At 40.2% G+C, this 24,365-nt stretch overlaps 1 protein-coding gene across 1 annotated transcript in view; it reads right to left on the bottom strand.

The window, feature by feature from the left end:
- Positions 1-4,345: 4,345 nt before the first annotated feature.
- IL20RA (interleukin 20 receptor subunit alpha) overlaps positions 4,346-24,365 on the bottom strand; it is a 33,812-nt gene continuing 13,792 nt past the window's right edge. The window contains exons 2-7 of the mRNA XM_020898708.2: positions 18,934-19,069; positions 13,609-13,787; positions 12,092-12,267; positions 11,378-11,522; positions 7,416-7,555; positions 4,346-5,246 (exon numbers count right to left, since the gene is read on the bottom strand). Coding sequence (XP_020754367.2) covers positions 4,455-5,246; positions 7,416-7,555; positions 11,378-11,522; positions 12,092-12,267; positions 13,609-13,787; positions 18,934-19,069 — 1,568 coding nt within the window. The 3' untranslated portion in view covers positions 4,346-4,454. The remainder of the gene's footprint in view (positions 5,247-7,415; positions 7,556-11,377; positions 11,523-12,091; positions 12,268-13,608; positions 13,788-18,933; positions 19,070-24,365) is intronic.

Here is a 24,365-nt window from a genome sequence, read left to right as displayed (position 1 = left end):
GTGATAAACATGAAAGAAACCCCAAAAAGCCAAGATGGCCTTCTAGGACCTGTCACTGAAGATTTTAAAGACTTTAAGAGGAAAAGTGGTCAAAATTAAGTACAACAGAGTCCAACACCTCAAAGGAAAGGTAAACGACCATCTAATAGTCATCCAGCCACTTTGCAGAGACAGTGATTTGCAGGAAAAACATCTTGGAGAGGTTCAGTTATCTCTAAAGGATTCACATCATGTTGCTCTTAATAACGCCAACTTTTGGTTGCTATTTGACTAAAAAAAAATTAAAGCGTTAAGTTCAGAAAAAATAATCCATCATCTGTCGTTTCAATAGTTCTAGTCTGAATAAGATTGGTGCTTCATAACATTAATCTAAGTATAGTTAAGACAGACACATATTTTTGAGTGAGTGAAAAGAAGTTATGAGAGAGTTCAGTAGGATTCTTTTTTGGGAGAAAAACTGCAATTAGCTAATAGAATGCTTGAAACTAAATAGTAATGTACCTTGCTGGTCATTTGTGTGTAGTCAACCTCTTCTTTTTTAATTAAAAATTTTAATGTATTTGTTTTTAATTTAACTTTTATTTTATATTGGGGTATAGTCGATTTACAACATGGTGTACAGCAGGGTGATTCAATTATGCATACACATGTATCCATTCTTTTTCAGATGCCTTTCCCATGTAGAATACAGAATGCCTTTCCCATGCAGAATATTGAGTAGAGTTCCCTGTGCTGCAGAGTCCTTGTTGGTTGTCTATTTTATATATAGTAGTGTGTATATGTTAATCTGAAACTCCTAATTTATTGCATTATTTATTTAAAAATTATAGGCCTAAGTTTTTGAGCAAAGTCTTTGAAAAAGAAACCATAGATAGAAGATTTATGGAAGATACAATGTGGGGAATCACAAAGGAAATAGAAAAAAAGTTCTTCTCAAGATAATTTAGCAAAAATTCATCTCAAGACATGGGGGCGGTAATGTGTGGGCCGGAGAGAATTTGATTTATGAGCCAGGCGCACCGATCCACACTGATGGAGCCCTCTGTTTGATGTTCTCATTAGATTTACCATGCTGCACAGACTAGTGCTCTGAGCTGTACTAGCAATTTCACCCTGCACCGATTTCCCCCTGAGATGAGTTCAGCCTGGGGGCACCTGATATTGTCCACATTGCAAGCTGAGGGGGAAAGGCCCCTCTTCACCCACTTCCTTCCCATGTGCAGTGTTGGCCCTCGGTCTCACTCACTTTGTAGTGAGGGTGTTTGTGTTCACCCAGTTGTTTAGAATTTAGGGGGTGTGGACATAGGGCCATCAGCGGGTGTTTTCATGAGGAAAGACCATCTGATGTAGAAGAGGTTATGTGAAATCCTAAAGCTGATGAGCAGCTGGGGAAAGGATGAAAGTGCTGGTCCAAGATTCTGAAAACTCAACTTCCCAGCTCCCTTGGGACTTCAGTCCTAGGGATGGAATCTGCTGAGGCTCCAGAGGACGGCTTCTCTGAGTTGCTGAGGCTGTGGTCACAGAAGTAACAGGAAGCATGATGGCCGCCACCACACAGGTGCACCGCATCAAAGAATGTGCCGCCTTTCCCCACAAGACATGCCTACCGTATGCTCACATTTGAGTATACATGTGTGTGTGTGTGTATTGCAAAGTGCTGAAGAAACAAAATTTTACAAAGGCTCAATACTTCTGATATGCTTAGAATGACAAGAGCTGCAAAAGCAACTCAGAATTAGATTCCCTTTTACAAAACCACAGATGGATTTCAATCTGAAGGCACAATGTAGGAAGCAAATTACTATTGTACTTTTAGGTAAGAGAAACACAGTGAGGCAAGCTCTGCCTTCGAATCAAAGTAGTCATATGTCTAAATGGCTTGTCTTCTTGATGCTAAGCACATGTTTTGGAAGTAACTAATGATAACATGGAGAAGGAAATGGCAACCCATTCCAGTATTCTTGCCTGGATAATTCCATGGACAGAGGAGCCTGGTGGGCCCCAGTCCAGGGGATTGCAAAGAGTCAGACACGACTGAGCGACTAACACTTTCACTGATGATAACAAACACATTGTACTCACTATGTGCTGGGCGCTGTTCTAAGTGCTTTAAATGTCCTAAGGCTTTTTCATCCTTAAAATAACCCTAAGGTTGTTGTTTTCCTCCCTACGATGAGCATGTTATAGGACACAGTAGATGCTCAATAAAGTATTTTGTGAATGAAATTAATAAAGCAAACAACCATTAATCACTTTATTTTCTTTTTGCTCTTAATAACAACTCATTCTTTCCCACTCCTGAACTTCCTTTATAATAATAATAAACTTGTTCTTCAAAACTGGCTGTCTGTTTTGAAGCAAATGGTGAAGGAGAAGGGAATAGCTAGTGGAATTTAACTAGGATAGTATTGTTTTATGATATACATTTGTTCCCACAGTATATTATGTCAAACCTTTCATACACTCTCTCTTACATATTTACTTAATAATACATTTGTTCTTCAAACTAGCAGCATCATTTTTACAAAGATTGAGAAGAACAGGACACTCTGGTTAATAGAATTATGCTCTAAATTAAATCGCTAGATCAGTAGCTGTTTGGATTTGTGGACAATCTCAAAAGACCATGACTTCAGAATCCAGGGTTGTCTGTCTGTGCCAAGAACATAAATAAGAAAATATGGATAGTATCTGTTTTCCTGAAAGAGCATCAATGGATCATGAGTTCATGATTAAAACAAACATATAGTAAGGTAAATTATAGGAAATTATTGTCTCTGCAGGTCAAATATGAATAATTTTATATGATTCAACTTAACAGATTCTGTCATATTTTAACACAGTGTTACTACTGAATTTTATTTTCTAGGCAAATAGTGAAGGAGGTGGGAATGGTTACTGGAATCTAACAAGGTTGGTATTGTTTTATGATACAGTTTCATTCCCACAGTAAACTATGTCAAAATTTTAATACACTCTCCCTTACATATAAACTCAACATTTCCTTTGTATGTCTTCATTTACTGATTTTAAGATTATGGAGTTATGGGATATTCATTCACATAAATTCCAAAAAGTCTCTGAGGCACTGTCCACTCAAATAGAATATTTAATATTATAATGGTAACTGGAAGGACTGATGCAGAAGCTGAAAGTCCAATACTTTGACCACTCAATGCAAAGAACTGACTCATTGGAAAAGACCCTGATGATGGGAAAGATTGAAGGAGGAGGAGAAGGGGACAATGGAGGATGAGATGGTTGGATGGCATCACCAACTTGATGGACATGAGTTAGAACATGCTCCGGGAGTTGATGAGGGATAGGGAAGCCTAGCATGCTGCAGTCCATGGAGTCATTAAGAGTTGGACACCACTGAGTGACTGAACTGAACTGAACTGAACAGTAACTGACTCAGCTACTAAATATACTTTGGTTTATAGACTACCTAAATATCTTTTGAAAAACACATTTCCAGAAATAAATGTAAGACTCTATTATAAAATGTGACATTTTCTTTTAGGTTAATTCCCTACTAAAAAGCCCCCACTAAATTATTGAGAGAATATTTTCTGAGTATAAAATAATAACAACAATTGATGTTTACACTCCAGAACTTCTCCTAAAGTATTAATATATCCACTTAATGTAGTCCAAATCATGTGACATCAAGATCTCTGCCTGATTCCTTCACTCTGAATGTGGATTATTATGACTAAAGAGTGGATTTGGGTCTTTAAATGTGACCACTTCCCACCCACTTATAGGTATTTGCAAGTTTTAAGCATGTCATTTGGGCAACAAACCAAATTCTAAAAAAATAGCACTTGTACAATGAATGTTCTTCATGGAATGTTTTTTTACACTGCTATATACTTGGTAGCAGCTTCCCTGATGGTTCAGATGATAAAGAATCTGCCTGCAATGCAGGAGACCTGGGTTCAATCCCTGGGTTAGGAAGACCGCCTGAAGAAGAGAATGGCTACCCACTCCAACATTTTGCCTGGAGAATTCCGTGGACAGAGGAGCCTGGCAGGCTACAGTCCATGGGGTTGCAAAGAACTGGACACGACTGAGTGACTAACACTTTCACAGTTGGTAAAGGCCCAGGAAAAGCCGTACAAGTGTTAGAAAACCATACATAAGAAGACTACCATATACCCACCTGAATAAATTCTGTATCCAGTTTGGTCAACATTTTTGAATATTTACTGGGTGCAAAGAGGGTCAGCCCCTGCCCTCTGGGTGCCCACCACTAGTGCGGGAGACCCCATGCATGCCTGAATCCCATACGAGGCAGAACTAAACAAGTGCTATGAAAATAAAAGCAATAAGTGATTCTCACTGACACAGAAATCTGAGCAAACTTCTAGCTCAGGTACTTTATTGTTGGGTCACTTCTCTGGACTGACGTTTTGTTAACAGTAGAGGTCTGGCAAAGGGACATTTGAGGGTTAGTCTTCCATTTGTACATATAATCCCCATTCTTCCATAAATTGCATGAGATAGGCTTCATTTTCTTCGGGTGCCTTGTCTGGAGCCCGATCCTGGTAGAGTCTAGATAAGAGGCCCTCCTCCCCGACCCCCTCAGATTCAGGATGCCCACATCCCTCTGGGTCATGTTGAAAGCTGGGTAATGAAGGCATACACAGCTTGCCAGTCTGAGGGTCCCAATCAACCAGCGTGGTGGATGGCTCTTCCGCTGGCCCCTCCTCTGTGTCCGCATGCTCCTGCCGCAGATGGTCCAAGTCTCTGAGCTGAGGGGTATATGAATACAGCAGTGTCTGTGGACCCAAGTCTGCTGAAGTTGCCTGTTGCTCAAACATCTTTCCTTGGAGGGACACCTCCTCCTGCAAATTGAACTCCTGTCCTCTAGACCCCACAGAAGTGTCACTACTTCTTACATCATATTCATATTCAATGACTGCTTTACCCATAGGCATTGATCTGCTGGGTGGCTCTTGCTGGGTTAAGGAAGCCCCTCTGGAGCTTTTCTCAAGGTCATACACGATGTCCATCACATGTGATACGTAACCAAGGTGTTCCACCTCTGCATCCTCCCAATGGTGTTCCTGGTCCTCGATGGGCTCATTCAGGTCTGATGCATCACTGCTTTTCTCCATTACACTTATACCCTTGGGAGAAGTTTTAGAATCCTCCAAAATATTGAGGGTGATGAAGTTAATCACAATTTTTTCAGTAGGTACAAAAAATCTTTTGTCAAATTCATTTCCATAAATCAAAACCTAAAAAGAGAAAAGAGAACAGTTCTCACCTTTTCACTTTAGAGGGACATTAAAGGCAGCTGTTAGTTAGAATTTATACTGTCCCCACATAGTTTTAAAGGCCTATACCTACCAACTCATGGAAGTGAAAGTTATGCTTGGAGTACGCAGGACACCTCCCTTACCTGGACCCAAGGGCCCCCAGATGCACGAGATGCATATGGCAGTGGAAAGTGGTTCCCTGGGTGGTCCTGATCTAATCCAAGGGTCAGGGTGTGATTGCCCCTTCCTCTAATTGGCTCGGGGCATTCAGGGGGTTGTTTAAATTCTGGAGCCTCATTTTTAAATTCTGTAAAATCAGAATTCCTGCTGTGTCAGGAGGGGTGAAAACAAATAGAGGTTTTGAAATTCCTTTGTTAATCACAGTTTGAAAGTGAAAGTCACTCAGTTGTGTCCAACTCTTCGCGACCTTATGGGCTGTAGCCTGCCAGGTTCCTCTGGGATTCTCCAGGCAAGAATATTGGAGTGGGTAGCCATTCCCTTCTCCAGGGGATCTTCCTGACCCAGAGATCAAACCCAGGTCTCCTGCATTGCAGGCAGGTTCTTTGCCACCTGAACCACCAGGGAAGCCCTAATTACAGTTTAAATGTATTTATCAATAAATCGTCCTCTGGGCCACCAGCTCTCTTCTGCATATACTCTGGACAGGAAATGTGGAAGGGTATGAAAACTAGGTGTAAAAAGGGAAGTAAGCACATGGCTAGAGATGGTTTAACTAACTGCCCCCCTACACTATGCTATAATAGGGCCAAAATCAGAGATTCACCTGCCAGTTCATAGCAGATAGAGAAACTCTAGATCATGGGAGGAAACTTGTTTAAGATTAATATTTTGCTGGGGATATGTGGACGGTGCCAATTTAGACTGTTGACCATGAATTACATTCCAGTTCTCATTGTCCACCCTATGATGTGATTTCATTTAACTAGAAAATAGGAACTCCAACATCACTCTTTCATGAAAGCTTTGGTTTCAAAAAGCCACACGTGGTCAGTTCTCCTGTGCCTTTTCCTCCTAGGAAAGCTCTCCCAATCTCATTAAAAAGCTAACTCTGAAAGCTAAATGAAGGCAGAACAATAGGAATGTTTTAAAACAGAACAGAAATGCATATATGTATCATGTACATAAAAACATGTATTTTGATAATTCCCAAAGAAATAATTTTTGTTTGTTAAAATAAGCTCAGCCCTTGGGAACCCTCCAGTACATGGTCTAGAAGCATAAGGTTTGTTCCTTCTTCTACCTTCTTGCTTCTCCTTGCTGTGAGTGATGAAGTCCTGGCCACTTTCCCCCTAAACGTGTCTCCATCCCGTATCTGTCTCCAGCCCTATCTGCCACTCTCCTCTTTCAGACTCTCATCTTCCCTCTCCTGGACAACTCTCACAGCCTCCTAGCTGCTTTTTTTTTGTTTCTAGGCTTCCTCCCCTTAAAGTTGTCTTTAACACTATCCAGTTGTATCTAAAACCCAATATTGACTCTGAGATTCCAACCCAAAATCCTACAGAGTTTTGCAAACACAACGAGGCCCAAGGTCCCTAGAATAGCATTTTTCTCCCATTACTTGGCCTTACTCCCTCAGCCTCTTCTTTCATAGCTCCTTTTCAGGAACCTTATTTCAGGAGCATTATTATGTGGTTTCCCAAACATCCACCCACCTTTGACTCTGCTATTTTTTCTGCCTGTGGTAGGTGCCCCAACTCTCTCTCAACATTCATGACCAAGCCCCGGCATGAAATTCCTTCTGATCTTCCAGGTAGCATGCCACTGTCCTTTCTGTACCCTCAAGAATTCTGAAAACCCACTTTCATCTTAGTCTTCACATATCACTTAAAAATTCTAGTTCCAAACTAGACTTAAGCCTCTGGAGGGGCATGGGTCATAACAATTTATCTGTGTACCTCAAGACCGAGTCTAATCTGCTCAGTAAATATAAAGTCTTTGTCAATGTAAAGGAATCTTTCTCTTGAGTTTCGTTAATGAGCTAACCTAGTACAGAAAGTGTTTTTAACTCATCAACTCTTTAACTTGAAACTCACTCTGCCCATAAAAGGAATGGTATCTGTTCTAGAACGTCCTTTTCTATCTTCTTGGAGGTGTGTCATCGTGCCTCTCACCACAATAAGCACTCACCAGATTTGCTGGGTGTTTCTCTTTGCCGACATGGATATATCTGTACATGGAGTAGCCCATCACAGAAAAGATAAACACAGTAACAGATACGGGCAAAACATACCAGAGGATGATTTTAACCTCCAATGCAGTTGTCTGATCTGTAAAAACAGAAAAGCGAGGTGGGGTAGATAGTTGTGATTTGGTGGGGTGGGAAAACATTGCTAATGTCAAGTGACTTTGCAGAGATCAGTTTAAAAATTAAGTTTTATCATTTATAAACTGAGGAGCTTGAGCGAAATGTTATAAGAGATCTCAGAATTCTTACTCTGTCTGACAATAGATGGCCTTAAGGAATCATCTGGACTTGTCTCAAACCTTTATGGCAAAGATGCCTTAACAACCCAAGTCAGCAGATATTCCAACAGTTTATATTTGGCTGTGAGACTCATACTGGTCTTTATATTTGAAGTTAAGTGTGTATTAAGGCAACTCAGAGCACTGAAAACCAAACAAAACCCTCTTGTGATGATCCCATTAAGCTGCTCCACATTTTCATGTCACTCATTCAACTCAATCTTTTCCACATATTCAGGAGAGGAGAAGAACATATGGTGTCATCTTTTGTGTAACAAATAGAACCACCCTATACAGTTGGCCAGGGCTTCTGGTAGGTCTGGAGCTTGGGGATGTGTGTGGGAGGTGGCTGAGGGGGTATATGCCGAGGATGGCAGTAACTCCCTTCCAGGTCCTGCTCTCCTGTAGATGCACAGTGAATTTAAAAGTCCATAGAGGAATGAAAAGATCTGCTGAATAGTTTTAATAAAAGTAGTCCTGGATCACCATTGATCAGACTGTATGGTTGATGGACAGGACTCATTGTGACTAATTTATATTTGCTAAGCTATAGGGTACTTGAAAATTGAAAGGGTTAATTTTACATGTCAATCTATGTAGGCCAAGGTAACCAGTTATTTGGTCCAACATTATTTCAGATGCTTCTGTGAAAACTTTTCTTAGATGAGATTAGCATTTATATGAGTAGACTTGAGTAAAGCAGATTATCCTCTATAATGTGGGTGAGCCTCATTCAATCAGTTGAAGGCTTTGATAGAAAAAAGACTTGATTACTCCCCACTCCTCTGGAGGAGAGGATTCTGTTACCTGATCACTTTCAGACAAGAACTGTAACATCAACTCTTCTTTGGTTCTCCAGCCTGCTGGCCTGCCCTGTGGATTTTGAATTTACCCTGTGCCTTCAAAATCATGTGAGTCAACTCCTTAAAATAAATCTTTTTCTCTCCCTCTTTGAGTATATACATATAAAGATTATATATATTGTGTTCTCCAGAGGATTGTGACCAATACAGCTGTAGAAAAAGGGGCCGCTTTAGCACAAGTGACAAAAGTTCTAGGGCATTGTGCATGCATGCTCGGCCGCTTAGTTGTGTCTTTGTGACCCCTATTGACTTTTTGTAACCCCAGGGACCCCAGAAGCCCACCAGGCTCCTCTGTCCAGGGGATTATCTCGGCATGAACACTGCAGTGGGTGGCCATTTCCTCCTCCGGGGACGTTTCTGACCCAGGGATCAAATCCACCATCTCCTGCACTGGCCTCCTGCACGGGCAGGTGGATTCTTTACCACTGAGCCACCGGGAAGGCCATTCCTTACATACTAATACAGTCAGCAGGAGTGTCCTGAGAGCATTCTAATCCATGCAGACACTGGATGCTCTGGATGCCTAGTCCTGGGAGAAAGCTGCCAAGTCACTGTCCAGTTAAAAAAATGGAAAGAGAAGCATCATGGACTTCTGGTCAACAAGTACCAGTAGGAAAGGTCCAGGTACATGGGTCTAACTGCAGGTCCTTCCATCCCGAAGGATGCATCTGTCTACAAGTTCCACATAGAAAGACGCCAATAATGCAGATATGGCAGGTGACTGAGTATCACCTGCTCCTACTTCAGGCTACAACTCAGCCCAGTCCTCTTAAAAAAAAAAAAAAATTGTACTGGGGCTTAGCTGATTTACAATGTTGTGTTAGTTTCAGGGATACAGCAAAGTGAATCAGTTAAATGTAAACATATATCCACTCTTTTGGATTCTTTTCCCATACATGCAATTACAGAGTACTGAGTAGAGTTCCCTAGGCTATATAGTAGGTCCTTCTTAGTTATCTGTTTATTCCAGTGTGTCTATGTCAATCCCAGTCAGTCCAGTCCGCTTAATTCAATCTCTGGTCTCTGGACCAAACCCGCCCTGTTTAAACAGGGCTGCGACAACAATGACTGATGGCAGCAACACAAGTTTGCAACAATCAACTAGTAAGCTGTGTCTGTATTTTAGGAACTGGGGGATTCTGGAGACCAGAAATATTTCCAAGAACAGTCCCCAAAGAGGTAATAGCAAGTTTTTGAAAAAAGTAGACCCTCATAGTGGTGTCTGAGAAAGGTACCTGGGTTGATCAACAGCTAGGAGATCACAGAAAAGGTCAGAATCTGAAAGGGAACCTTGTTGTTTTGTTACTTTTCCAGGACTAGTGAGAAAGGCAGATCCATCCGTTTACTGGGAAGTATTTAATTTAATCTGTATTTTAGTTGCTTTAGCTTTGCCAATGGCTTGAATGATTTCCACTGGGAATTCATTCCTACCATTTGGCCACTGATCAAGCTGTTAGTAAACAGAACACTCTTCCAAATACAAAAATGATTTCCTCAATCTGCTTTGCTTTGCCTTTTGCTTGTTTTGCATTTTAATTTTATTGGACATATGGTAGAGAATCCTTTGTTTAAAAGGGGAAGGTATAATAAGGATGGAGATTCAAACATAAGGCTTTTCACTTTCGATACGTAGTCACAAAATTCCCTTTTTAATCCCTGGACAGTTTAATCTCAAAATGTGGAAGGCATGAGGAGAGAAGAAAACAGGGATTCTGTCACCAATCTTGTCTCTTAGCTGTGATGAAAAAAGGCTTGGGAGAAAATGGTTGTTTCATGCAGAAAGCCAGCACATTTGAAAGACAGACAGAAGAATGGACGAAGAGCTGTTCCATGAAGGTAAACTTTAGGATTTATTTTCAACTTTTATGTTTTGATTTCAAGGTCTTGCCACTCTCAGGGAAAGTGTCAGTCACTCTGTTGTGTCGGACTCTTTTGCGATCCCATGGATTGTACCCAACCAGGCTCCTCCATCCATGGGATTCTCCAGGCAAGAGCAGTGGAGTGGGTGGCCATTCCCTTCTCCAGGGGATCTTCCCGACTTCAGGGATCAAACCCAGGTCTTTTGCATTGCAGGCGGATTCTTTACCGTCTAAGCCATCAGGAGGACCCTCCCTCAGGAAAGAACAAATAAACAAATGCCAAGCTCCTAACTCTAGTCTCCTAACAGGAACAAGAATCTTCAATCATACTTCCTTGTCAGCCAGGTTCAGAAAACATGAGGAGACAAATAAATGGAGAGAGAGAAGCAACCATAAGATGGAGAGAGCAGTAACTGATTTGCTGACCCCAGGCCCTCCCACAGCCAGTGAGTGATATTTGAACACAACCCGCACAGTCTCTAATTTGTATTCTGGAGGAAAAGCCAAACACTATCTTAAAGTGTTTTTAGGGTACTGTCTGTTTCTAGGAATAAAACCATCTGATGTTCTTTAAGACCCACAGGACTTCTACTGATTGGAGTGATTATAGATTTAAAGACGAAAGACCATGTGTGTAAAAATTCCTATAATTCTAATTCTGCAAGGCAGAGTGATGTTGGCAGTGGATGCCAGGACCCATATTGAGAATTCCCCAGGACGTGAAAACACTGTGAGTCCAGTTCAGAGGCAGAGTCCCAGGCTGTCTGGGGATGGTTGTTTCTGCCTTCACTTCAGCCTGTTTCAGGTAGACATGGATTTGTTAAAACCTTGTCTGCGCCGCCATGCTTCCTTCTAGTTTTACCAGATTTCCTTCTGCAGATGAGCTGAGATTTTCAAAGCTTACCTTCGAGAGTACTGACGCACTGCCTCTCAGAGGGCTGAGTGAGGCGAGGAGGGCCTGGGACAAAGGACTCCACGAGTACGCAGTACAGAGTGGCCGGCTCCAGCCAGCTGAAGACCAGAGTGTGGTTTGTCACACACTGGGACCACTAGGATCGGGAATTGCAAACACAGTCAGAGCCAAAGATTTCCAGCAACCCCCAGACAAACAACGACAGAAAGAAATAAAAGATGGAGGTACCATTAAGTCCTTTGCTATCACTATGAGTTTTCTGTTTTGCAACAGCTTTAAAATAACTTTCCCCTTCAGCTCGGCAGGGCATGGTCAGGAACTAAACAAATTGTGGGAACAATTCTAAATAATGACATAGGAGGGATTTCTTATTCAACTTTATCCTGTGTTCTTGCTAATATTTTTTTCTTTCTTGGAGAGTGACTGGCAGATGTTAAGCAAGCAGAAACTCTCCAGCAGGTGGACAATTGCTCTGCATGTTAGCAACAACATCATAGCAGAGACTCTGTAAAGAAAATCTGAAGGTAGCTCTTTAAATTTCTATGCATCACCTTCAACTGTATCCTGCAAGGCATCACGTTTGAGTATCACACCTTCCCAGATTCACATGCTGGGAATTTTAGAATCAGGGCTGCATGTTCCAGCATTAGCTTCAGAAAGTGACACAGATTATAAGTATAGGTCCCCATTCCATTTCAGGCTTACCGTTCTATTGGATCTAGTATTATATATGGACACATTATACTTCAGATTAGAGTATATTTGTTGCATGGAAATAGAGCTTTCTTCTGGACTTTTCTTCCACTTCTTTGGAGCCGTCAGAACAATAGAAATGGATTTCTCATCAGTAGTCAAAGCAACCTCTGGTGGGCCAATTTGTGCTTAAAGGGGAGGCAAGAGGGAATTATCATGTTCAGATGTAGAAAACACCTTGGATGAAGCTACAGTATAATTCTACTGGGATCAAAGCTCTAAACCCTATCCTCTTATTTGAAGTGCCTCAGAATGCTCACCTAGACCCAAGTTATACCAAAGTTTGAAATAATCAAGTCACAGACTCTGATACAATGTTAAAATAGCTGATTTACTTAGTCACATGTAGTTCCTAGTTACTTGGATAAACAGTACCAGTGGATAGTAAATACAATTAAAAGTGTTTGCAATACTACTATGACCTGACAAGTTGATGATAAATAACTTAATCAGATTTGATGTGTTTGTAAAGATCAGCAGTGGAGAAATGAAGCACTGCTAAAGACCTTTGGGGATGTAACCTTGGGAGAATGATTGAGAACAGAGATTAGCAAACTTTTATCACAAAGGTACAGGCCGTATTTTAGGCTTTGCAGGCCATGTGATCTCTGTTGCAACTATTATTTATATAAATGTAAAAACCATTCTTGTCCTGTAGAAAAATAGAAAGGAGTGGAGTGCTGTATTTAGTCTGAGGCTCTGGTTTGCTGACTTCTGATCTAGAAGGGCAGCAAGGGGAAGGTGCCAGCTCCAGACCTCAGGGAGCACTTGTAAATGTCATCCTGGCAGCTCTGAGTGGCTCCTCTATGGCTGAATCAGTCTTAGATTGGGGACGGAAAAATTTAAAAAGCAAATACCAGGAAGATGTTGCCCTTGTTCCGAGTTATACCTAGAAATTATGTCATCACACTATCGAGTTTATAACAAGCAGAGACAGTTTGGTGATCAGAACAATCTTTTTTTAAACTTATTTTTAATTGGAGGATAATTGCTTTACAAAATTGTGTAGTTTCTGCTGGACAACAATGTGAATCAGCCATAGGGACATATACATCCCTGCCTCTTGAACCTCTTCCTGAAAACAATCTTTAGTCAACCTGTGGGCATATGCCAAATAGTTTATAAAACCACAACATTAAGATAATCCTGTCAGTTGTTCCTGAAATTATACAGTCTCAATTGAGCAATAAAACAAAATCAAAATTTGACAGTTTGGCCTCTAGTGCCAATTCTGGATCGGGGAGCAATCTGAGAGACACTTGGTCAAACCTTTTTTTCTAAAGATGAGGCTCTGAGATACAGTAAGGTGAAGTACCCAGTACTGGGCTGGTCACTCCACCTAATGGACAGAGTGCAGAAGAGAGCCAAGCAGAGCGCTGGGATTTGGACAAGGCTATCTATGAGGCAGAGATTGTTACATTAGGCCAGATGAACTTGATACTTATTTAATACACAACTGAGCTACTTACTTTCTAAGAAAGGATAGAATCGTCCAGTTTCTGCCCATTTGGAGCAATTTGTTCCCCACATGGCCTTAACTTTAGCATAATATTGATGTTCATAGTCAGAAGTTTCAGCAGAGAGGTCACAGTAGGTCCTACTGATATTTCTGCATTCAGATTTATTCAGCCATTTCTTCTGCCCATATCTGCTGAGAAGAAAACTGTGAATCAACAATGAGGTGCTCTCCATGTTTTACAACAGGAAACAAAAACAGTCATTATATAAAATTGAATGGAACTTAAGACCTTCTCTTCAAAACAACAAAAGTGCCTGTCATTGAGATAAAAAGAATCTACTTTTGCTGTTAGCAATTTTTTTCATTAGCTGTCAGGAGCATGAGTCAGAGTTTCTGTAATCATCTGTCTTTTCTGTGAATTATAATGTGGATAGTATATTTGAAAGCATGTATTTTATTATTATTCTTGGGCTACAGTATAAATATTACAGATTGTGAGATCAATTTTGCTATGTAAGTTTACAGCCCACATGCATACCAAGGTCAGTTTGATGGATAGTTTTTGTTCGTTTGTTTTAGATGGGGTGTTTTAAGATAAACTACTAATTTTTTTTCTTAGAAATTCTTCTTGATATTCTCATAAAATTTAAAAATACACTTGCCCTCAAGGGTTCTAGGGAAAATTCACTAGGTTGGAGTTCATTTCAAAATCTGCATTTTCGAAGATCATAGTGATAATGATGATACAGACTAGGTTGTTCATATAGATTTTTCCTCTCCTTTATTAAAAACATAACACTCACAGCAAATAGGGAGGGGGGGATATTTTTAGCATTTTTCAGATGGGAGAGACTGAGGTATTGAGAGTTTAAGTGACACGGGATGAGCCAAGTGTAAGAGACAGGGTTGGAGGAGAGGCTACTGAAAGGATGAAAGCAGGCATGTCGGTCTATTAGGTGTGTCGGGCTATTGACTCTGGTGGTAGCAGAGAGAACGTAATGGGTCATGAGTGTCAGACTGGGGAACAGTTGAAGAGAATGCTGCAGTGGGCCAGGTGGAAGATGTAGGTGGATTGCACAAGTATGGTGACAGTGGAGTGAATGACAGGACAAAAGTAAGAAATATTAGGAGACAAGACTCGGTGATTGAGTGCACGTAAGAGATGATGGAAAAGAAGGTGTTAGGCATTACATCTCTTTCTGTCCAAGATAGATAGGTAGAATGGTGGTAACATTTATCCAGATCAGGAATGCGGAGGAAGAGTGGGTTTGAGAAATAGAGAGTGGGGGATGGGGAGGAAAGAAAGATGAGTTCAGTTTTTGACATCCTGAGCTGAAGATATGTGTAAAAGGTATCCGAATGCAGATGTCCAGAAGGAACTGGAGTTCGGCAGAAAGCTGTGCGTGGGAGGTAGGGATTTTGAAATCAGTGACATAAAACTGCTCATTGAAGCCACAGGCATGAATCAAATTATCCATGGAGACAAAGCAAAGCCTAGGATAATATTTCAGGAGCATCAACATTTAAAGGTGAGATACAAAGTACCCTCAGAAATAGCAGTTAAAGAGGGAGAAGGAAAAAGAAAAACAGACATCTCAAAAGTCAAGGGAAGACTGTGTTGAGGAGGAGGAATCACCAACTTTATCAAGTGTTGCCAAAGCTTAAGGGTATCTTCCCTTTTCAGAATATGGCAATAGAGTCCTGAAAGTAAACATCTCCTGTTTCCTAAGTACCATAGTTACTAGAAAACATTAAAAATGTAGTTAGATCTGGGGACATCCCTGGTGGTCCAGTAGTTAAGACTTCACCTTCCAATGCAAGGGGTGTGGGTTTGATCCCTGGTTGGGGAACTAAGATCCCACATGCTTTGGCCAAAAAGCCAAAACATAAAACAGAAGCAATATTGTAAAAAATTCAATAAAGACTTCAAAAACAGTTCACATAAACAAAAATCTTAAAAAAAGATAAAAGGAAATAGAGCTAGAGTTTGTTGATCCGTTTCTACAATTCAAGTAATCACCATGCCAAGGGGCTTTCACACTTTTGTCACTTTCTGTGATGGTGAGCCACAGAAAGAAATACATCTCACACTATGACCCAGATCACACATATAACTCACATACTAAAACAAAGGTTTTGTAAGATCATACAACTTCACTACATGCCAGGCACTCAGTTATTTTATTACTCGAGTCCCCTCCACACCATCCTAAACCTTGCCATGCTAGTTATGGCCCTCAAAATTGATTTCATGGCTCACCAAATACTAGTGAGAAAAATATTAGAAAAATACTGCCATTGCCTATTTGACCCTTTCTCCTCAAACTTCCTGATTCTGCTAAGGCCGGGGCAGCATCCCATGACAGATGTTGATGGAGAAATATTCTTGACCAAGTTCTGGATAAAATGCTTTGTAGGTTTGACAAGTTGATAGACGTGAATCCCACAATAAATGCCACAGCAATGATGTTTATCCACGCCCAAAGTCATGTGGGCTCTAGGTGGTCTCCGACTGCTTTCTGGTAACAGCAGGAAACATTTATCAAGGGCCTGTTAAGCATGGACGCGTGCTTAGGATTTGAAAGCTTTATCTCATTTAATTGTCATAATAACCCTTGGAGGTAGGTACCATTATATTCATCCCATTTTACAGATGAGGAAATCGAGGCTCAGGATGTAAATGGAGCTGCTCAAGTTAGTCTGACTAGGAACAGGCATAGATTGGATTTGAACCACTTTCTCTGATGCTAAAACTCATGCTTTTAATGCCACACTATATTTTCTGCATTAAATTCCTCTCGTAGGTATAGTTTAAACTTTTGCTAAAATTTCATTTTTTACTTGGAAACAACCTTCACTCAAAAGTAAAAATGTATAATCTATAACCAGCCAGGTCCATAGCCTGGCTGTGAGCCCAGGACTGTCTGCCTTCGGAACTGAGGGTGGAGTCTGCCCTGTATTCCTGCCCACCATCCACATGCACAGGGGGCGTAAGAACTCCAAAACGGAAAGTTTACTTTCAAATATTCTTTTTTGAAATGCGTATAATCTAAATGATCTGCTCTCTCAGAGTAGTGATGACTCTCTTTTTTAAAAAATCCTTTTCTGAATCACACAAACACATGCAGAACAGAGCAAGCTCCTTGCTCCACCTATTGGAAAAGGAGGCAAGGGCACACTCACGAGCCATTTCTCTTGACAGAGTGATGCCTCTTCCCTAAAATGGGTCCTGAGAAACTCACTAGCAATGAGCGTGAGGTTCTAGATAAATGAGGTCATTGTGAATAGCAGCCAAAGTCTTCCACTGCCTTTAATGGTCAGAATATTTTTTTTTCAAAGACAAAAATGATATTATTCCTTTTTTTTGGTAAATATGGTACATTTTAAAAACTTACATGATCAGAAAAGTATAATGGAGAGATAAATAAATTACTCTGAAGCCCATTACCCTGAAACATTTGGTACATGTGATTCTGTACATCTCACTGTGCTTATATGTACCCAGAAGAATGATTCAATAGTTGAATACATAGACAAAAACTCTATTATGCCATACTTATGATTTTAATAAAAATAGTAAATTTAATTTGATTTGAACTTTAATGAGAAAGAAATTAAACTGAAATGAATCACTGCAGTTCAAATGTTTCATCACCACAGATATTAATTCTTAATATCTTTTAATAAGATAGTTGAAGAAAATCATATATGAAAGATATTGAGAGTTTAGTTATTCAAATGATAACATTTTCATTTTGGATCACATATAATAACTTGGCATCACCGACTCAATGGACATGGGTTTGGGTGAACTCCGGGAGTTGGTGATGGATAGGGAGTTCTGGTGCACTGCGGTTCATGGGGTCGCAAAGAGTCGCACACGACTGAGCAACTGAACTGAACTGAACTGAACTGATAATAGCTGGGTGCTATAAAAGTCAGTACACATACAGTCTTTCCCCACCTTATGATTTGCTATATTATTAAGTTCAAACATTTAAAGAAAGTTCTGTAACCACATTTCTCATTACTATTTAGCTTAGTTCTACATTTAGATGGTTTCAATGCATCCTATTCAGCTTTTTTGCCATAATCTTGGCATCATTAAGGTCATTTAGGTTCATTTTTATCTCTCTTTCAGTTGGAGATCCTCTTTAGTTAGTGTTTCCCCTCCCAACCCTCTGCAAGAAAGTCTCAGTGGAGTGATATCCCAAGTTCCACCTGCTTGAAAATACATTTGTTGAACTTGGTGGGAGTCTTAGGTCACACCTATATTTCCCTCAGAAGATGTATCACTGCCATCAGCTGAGTATTGCAGATAGAAATCATTGCTTTTACTATGATGGTTATAAATCATGTCATTTTTTCAAAGTTCAATAACTTCACCAGGACGTCTTCCTATTATTTTTATTAAATTTTCCTAGGCAGAGCATGCATTTACAATATGCAGTTCCAGACAGTCATTATTACCCGTTATTACAATTATTGCTATCAGCTATAATAGATTTTTCATCTTCATAAAACATTTTTATTTTCTATCTTCCTCCTAAGTTCTGCCATCTTGCTTTTAAAAAAAGTTCTTCCTCTTGGAGTCTTAGAATCTTCTCTTTGATTGTTTATCTCTACTTTGACACTTACCATTAGAGACCATGTTGTTTATGGACTCAAACTACAGACAATTACTTGTCTGAATTTTTTTTCTATTTCCACAAGAAAGCTTTCAAAAACTTTTAACTTATGTTCATTTTTTTTTTTCTTTCTCCCTTTCAGTAATTAGGGATAGGTTGCTGGATTCTTTGGGGCAATTACTCTTTGAAGGGAGCAGTTCTTTATTAAATATTAGGTGAATGGGTATGGGAGTGACAATCTAACCCCATACTCGCTCATCATTTTGCATTCTTTCTTGCTTGTCATGAGTTTTGAGGGAGAGGTGAAAAGTGAAAATGTCTGTTCATTACTATCTTTAATAAAAACCATGGGTTGTACAGAATTCTGTACTCAGTTTCACTTTAAAATACCCTGTAATTCTAATAAGTTTACATGTTTCAGAGGTGATGGATCTCCTTGTTTGCTCAGCCATAGAATAACATTTTGATCATCTTCTTTTCTCCATTTAAATATTTCCTCTTGCCTAAGCACTCAACCCTCTGTTTACATGAAGAAATTATTGCCTAATTTAATCTAACAAAACATAACAAGATAATTTAACAGGAAATATCTAAAGTCTCTCTTTTTCTTCAAATACTCATTTAATATAATAGATGGTTTGTTAATCTTTGCATAGGAGTCTAAGTCTTGCTTTTATAAATAAACCAAAGGAAAAGAACCAACTTACATGAAATACTGCACAGTATAACTAACTTCCACACCTTGTAAGCCCTCTGGGGGGTTCCACTGTAGGATATTCTTCATGTTTATGGATATGAAGGTGACATTTGTAGGTTTAGACAGATCACCAGAGACACAGGGAACTGAAAAAGGAGTAGAGAGGAATTGAGGGTTTAATGGAGAGAAAGGAAGACCTAACCTGTGGTGGCTGGTCTCTAGATACAGCCCCCAAGAAGCAGTACCTTCCAGTATTCACGCTCTGTGAATTTCCTTTCAGCCCCACCTGATGTCATGACCCTCTTTAACCAACAGAAGTTATTCTGGGACTGAGCCTTCAAAAGGCCTGGGAGCTTTCACTTTTGCTCGTTTGAAAGCCCTGAACTGCAATATGAAAAGCGGGCTACTCTGCTGGACAAACCATGTCAGGAGGCCATATGACAAGGGAGATGTCCAGCTGCCCTAGTGTCCCAGCTGAGCCCAGCTTCCCAGCCAAGGGACCAGAATGAAGCCACTGTGGACACTGTAGCCCCACTTGCCTCAGACTAAGGCTGCGTGAGAAGCTTTGAGAGAGGCCCGCAGAAGAGCCCTAGTTAATCATCAGAACTGTGAGAAATAATAAAATGATTGTTTTAAACCACCGTACTTTTCTGAAATAAATTACCCCCTGAAATGTGTTGTCAATCATTAATGTTCAATGATTCAACAGAAATTTTGATTAGTGTTTTGTAATTGTTTAAGTGATCCTCTTGGAGAAGGCAATGGCATCCCACTCCAGTACCCTTGCCTGGAAAATCCCATGGACGGAGGAGCCTGGTGGGCTGCAGTCCATGGGGTCGCGAAGAGTCAGACATGACTGAGGGACTTCACTTTCACTTTCACTTTTATGCATTGGAGAAGGAAATGGCAATCCACTCCAGTGTTCTTGCCTGGAGAATCCCAGGGACGGGGTCGCACAGAGTCAGACACAACTGAAGTGACTTAGCAGTAGCAGTAGCGAGTGATCCTCTAAAACTGTTATGTGTTGGTTTAGTTGCTCAGTTGTGTCTGACTCTTTGTGACCTCATGGACTGTAGCCGCCAGGCTCCTCTGTCCAAGGGATTTTGCAGGCAACAGTACTGGAGTGTGTTGCCATTTCCTTTTCCAGGGGAACTTCCTGAACCAGGGATCAAACCCAGGTCTCCTGCATAGCAGGCAGATTCTTTACTGACTGAGCAACCAGGGAAGCTTAAAATGCTATATCAATTATCAAAATGTTACAAACTCTGTATCCTAAAGGATCAATTTCTAGAAATCCTCTGTAGAGAAATGATAAAAAAAAAATAAACATTTTAATAGTTTAAATAAAAGGAGTAATAGGTTAAATAAAGAGAATTAATAATGTGACAACAATATCAAAACATTAAACAATTTTCTCATCATACCATTCTATTTTTTAAAAATAAAACACATTTCGTTATAAATGTTGTGAACCTCTTTGCAAGTTTACATTATGGATACATCATATGTGTTACCACAGTTTTGGTGGCCAGTCTCCAAGATGACCTTCAGTAATCCCCTCCTCCTGGCGTTCACAGCCTGCATATTCCTCTCTCACACTGTAGCTGGGTTGGTCTATGTGACCAACAGAGTATGACAGAAGTGAGGGTACATCATTTCCAATATTAGGTTATAAAAGATACTGTGGCTGCCATCTTGCTTTCTCTCGTTTGGATCATTTACTCTAGGAAAGGTCAGTTGTCTTTTTGTGAACAGTCCTCTACAGAGGACCATATGGCAAGTAACAGGCCTCCAAGATATGTTGAAGAATTGAATGAAGTTTCTTGCCAAAAGGCACATTAGTGACCTTAGAAGTGGATCCTCCAGGTCCCACTCAAACTTTCAGATGACTGCAGCCTCAGTCATCTATACTCTCATATATACTCTTTTTTTTTTTTTTCTGGTCCATATTTTTATTTTTATTTATTTATTTTTTTTCAGTATTTTGTTCATTTTATTTTTTTTTCCATTTATTTTTATTAGTTGGAGGCTAATTACTTTACATCATTACAGTAGTTTTTGTCATACATTGAAATGAATCAGCCATGGATTTACATGTATTCCCCATCCCAGTCCCCCCTCCCACCTCCCTCTCCACCCGATCCCTCTGGGTCTTCCCAGTGCACCAGGCCCGAGCACTTGTCTCATGATATACTCTTGACTGTACTCTCGTGAAAGACCCTGAGCCACAACCACCAGGTAAGCCATTACTAGACTCCTGACCCGCAGAAACTGAGAGATAATATGTTGCTTTAAGCTGCTAAGTTTTGAGGTAGCTTGTTACACAACACTAGATATCTAATACAACAAAGAGTCTAAAACCTAGAGAAACTAAGAAAAATTAATCACTTAAAAAAAACACAAGTTAAATGGAGGGAGGAAAAAAATGGTTCCCTTCATTTCCAATGATGTTATAAAGGACTATTGCTTTCACAGTCTTGAAAAATGTTCTATTTAGTAGTTTCATTTCATCTTTATGAAAAAATTAAAAAAGTCAATGAGAAAAATGAAAACTTTTTAGACTTTTAATTACAAGTGAGGGTTACAGCAACAATTTTTTGAATTTTTTAAAAAAGATAAATGCTCTGTTAAACATATTTTATTGGGTTGGCCAAAAAGTTCATTTGGTGTCTTCCATAACATCTTATCATGAACTTTTTAGCCAATCCAATAAAGACACTGATAAGGATTCAGAGTAGCAAACACCTTTAATAGAAATACATTTTAAAATGGATGTTGCTGTTTGGTACACTATTTCTAGGGGAAGAATAGCCTAGCTTTTTAGTCCTTTAGATTCATTTGGATTGACATTATCTTTCAGATTTCCTAGGCAGAAAAGATATCAGTTTTGGATATCCTCTAGTCAATAAATCAAAGCATTGCCTCAGGGACAGCCCTAAAATAACAACAAGAAAAATCTGAAGACATAGGGATACACCACTTGAAGATGGAAGATTGGAGTGATACATCTGTAAGTCAAGAAGCCCAGCTACTACCAGAAGCTAGGTAAAGTGAAGAAGGAGCTTCTGTCTGAAGCTTTAGAGGGGGCATGGCACTGCTAGCCCCTTGGTTTCATACTTCTAGCTTTCAAAACTATGCGAGAATACATTTCTGTTGTTTTAAGCCACCCAGTTTATGGTACTTCGTTATGGCAGCTCCAGGAAAGGAATGCAGCTGCCGCCATGTAGATACATGATGATGAATAAACAGGTATGTTCCTGCCCTTGTGGAGATCCCAGACTAGTGGAAAGAGAGACAGCAATGACAAGTCAAAAATCAAACAAGCACGTGGTGGCCCAGCTATGGAAGAGAATAAGGTCGGAGTAGTGGGTCACAGAACCTACTTAGATAGGGGCTTAAGAATCAGCTGTGAGGTGGGAGGGCAGTATTCCAGGCAGACTCCAGAGGTGGGGAAATACTAATCCAAAAAGACCATGCCCTTGGAATAGTCAAAAGGTCAGTGTGGCTGGAAAAAGTGAAGGCTACTGGCCACGTTGTAATTGAAGAAGTTCAAAGGGGCTAGATCTCCCACCACTACCCCTGTCTTTGTAAATCCTGGAAAGGAAGTTGGGATATAATTGAAATACAGCAGAAAAGCACTGATGCCTTTTAGGCAGTGGAAGTCAAGAGCCTATTTGTATCTAAAATGGATTACTTCACTACTGAGAGGAGAAAAGATTGAATGAGGGCAAGAATAGACCTGGAGAGACAGGTAAGACCATAGCTGCAGCAACCCCAGTGAGGATGGCTGAGCTGGCACCAAGGTGCTGGCTGTGGATATGGAAAGTGGGGTGGCAACAGCTGGGAGCTCTATTTTCAATGCAGAAACAACAGGAATCTGTGATGAAGCAGAGTTATGAGTCTTATCTGGTACGAGAGTTGCCTGTTGTGAAAGCTACATCAACAGATGAGGATTTATTAAGGAATATTTGCCCTTTTGATGATGCAAAAGAATGATTAAAAAATAGAATTAGTACTTGTTTCTGAGGGGGAGAAATAGCACATTAAAAAAAAAAGCACAATCAACTAGTATTTCCTTGTGGCGTTTTCATCTTTACAAAGTCATAGGTACTGTTTGTTTCCAGTTTGGAAAAACATAAAGAAAACACTCCTGAACAAATGTTCCAACTGAGATAAGTCATTTTCTTAACCTGCCTGTACTGATAAGATAATTTAATCAACATCCTAGTGAAAATATGTCATACCCACATTGATATCGGGAGTCATGTGCTGATCTGTGAGTAACAAAAGCACTTCTGTTCGCATAGATTTATGACCTGCGAATACAGATCTGATCTTCTGCGAGTACTTCTATTTAATATCCCAAATCACAAAGTTTTTGGATTGGTACACATAATTTTATTTCTGGGCGTGGTGTACCACTGCAGCTTTGGTTTGGTACAAGGGTGTCCACAGTCTGGTCTGGCCTCTCCTTAGGTTATTCAGCCAAATGCACTATGTTCACTAGTCATACCAAATTACCTGCAACCCCCCAACTTGCTTAGCTGTTTTATACCCTTTATAATTTTGGTACTCTCTCCCTAAATATCTTTTGGAACTAGAAGACGCCTTATTTTCCCTTGTGGGCCTCCATTCAATGAATATTGGCCTGTGCTATTTTAATGACGTGATTGTGTTGTGATATTATGGAGAGTATGCGTGGTATACCCTAAAAGGGAGTGGGCATTTCTGATGACAGTCACTGGGTAGGAGGCATTTCTTCCAAGAGAAAGTGAAATGCAGAAGACCTCAGAAAGGGACCAGAATTTTGGGCTCCCTTTGAGCTTCCCCGATGGGGGTGTGAATGTTGGGCAATGGGAGGGAGACTTGAGGCGGGGTCCCCTTGGATTATGGGTAATCAAGATGGCTCCTGGAAACTAGTGGTTATCAGTGGGGAGGGAGGAAGGGCAATACAGGAGAAGAGAATCAAGAAGCACAAACTATTACGTATAAGATAAGCTACAAACATATTGTACGACACAGAGAATACAGCCCATAAATGGAGTGTGGTGGACCAATGAACCACAACAACAAAAAAGATGGCTTCTACCCTAACGAAGCTGTGAGCAGTCAGCAGGAGGACCCACTCAATGAACTCCCAAGTAATGATGAGTTAGCTCTAGCTTGTAAGTCATGTCATTAAGACTTGTGTTCCCTCTGTGTTTATTTTCCCCTCATTATATCCTGGCCTTTGGGAAAGCCTTCTAGCCCAGCTTCATCTATTGTTATAACACCATAAAGAAAAAGTCCTTTGTCTCCTCTTGGGTCCTTTAGTAGAAAGAGAATAGATAAATGGCATTTGAAATGGGTAAGTCTTTGACAAGTTCATTAGTGGACTTTTACAAAGTGTGGCTCCTGCATTAGTTCCAAGAGTTATCTTTTTTTTAATTTAATTTTATTTAT

Source organism: Odocoileus virginianus, chromosome 34 (genome assembly GCF_023699985.2).
Source record: "Odocoileus virginianus isolate 20LAN1187 ecotype Illinois chromosome 34, Ovbor_1.2, whole genome shotgun sequence".
In the NCBI taxonomy this organism is placed as follows: Eukaryota; Metazoa; Chordata; class Mammalia; order Artiodactyla; family Cervidae; genus Odocoileus; species Odocoileus virginianus.
The sequence above is the reverse complement of the archived record's forward strand: the minus strand, read 5'-3'. Positions and strand labels throughout refer to the sequence as shown.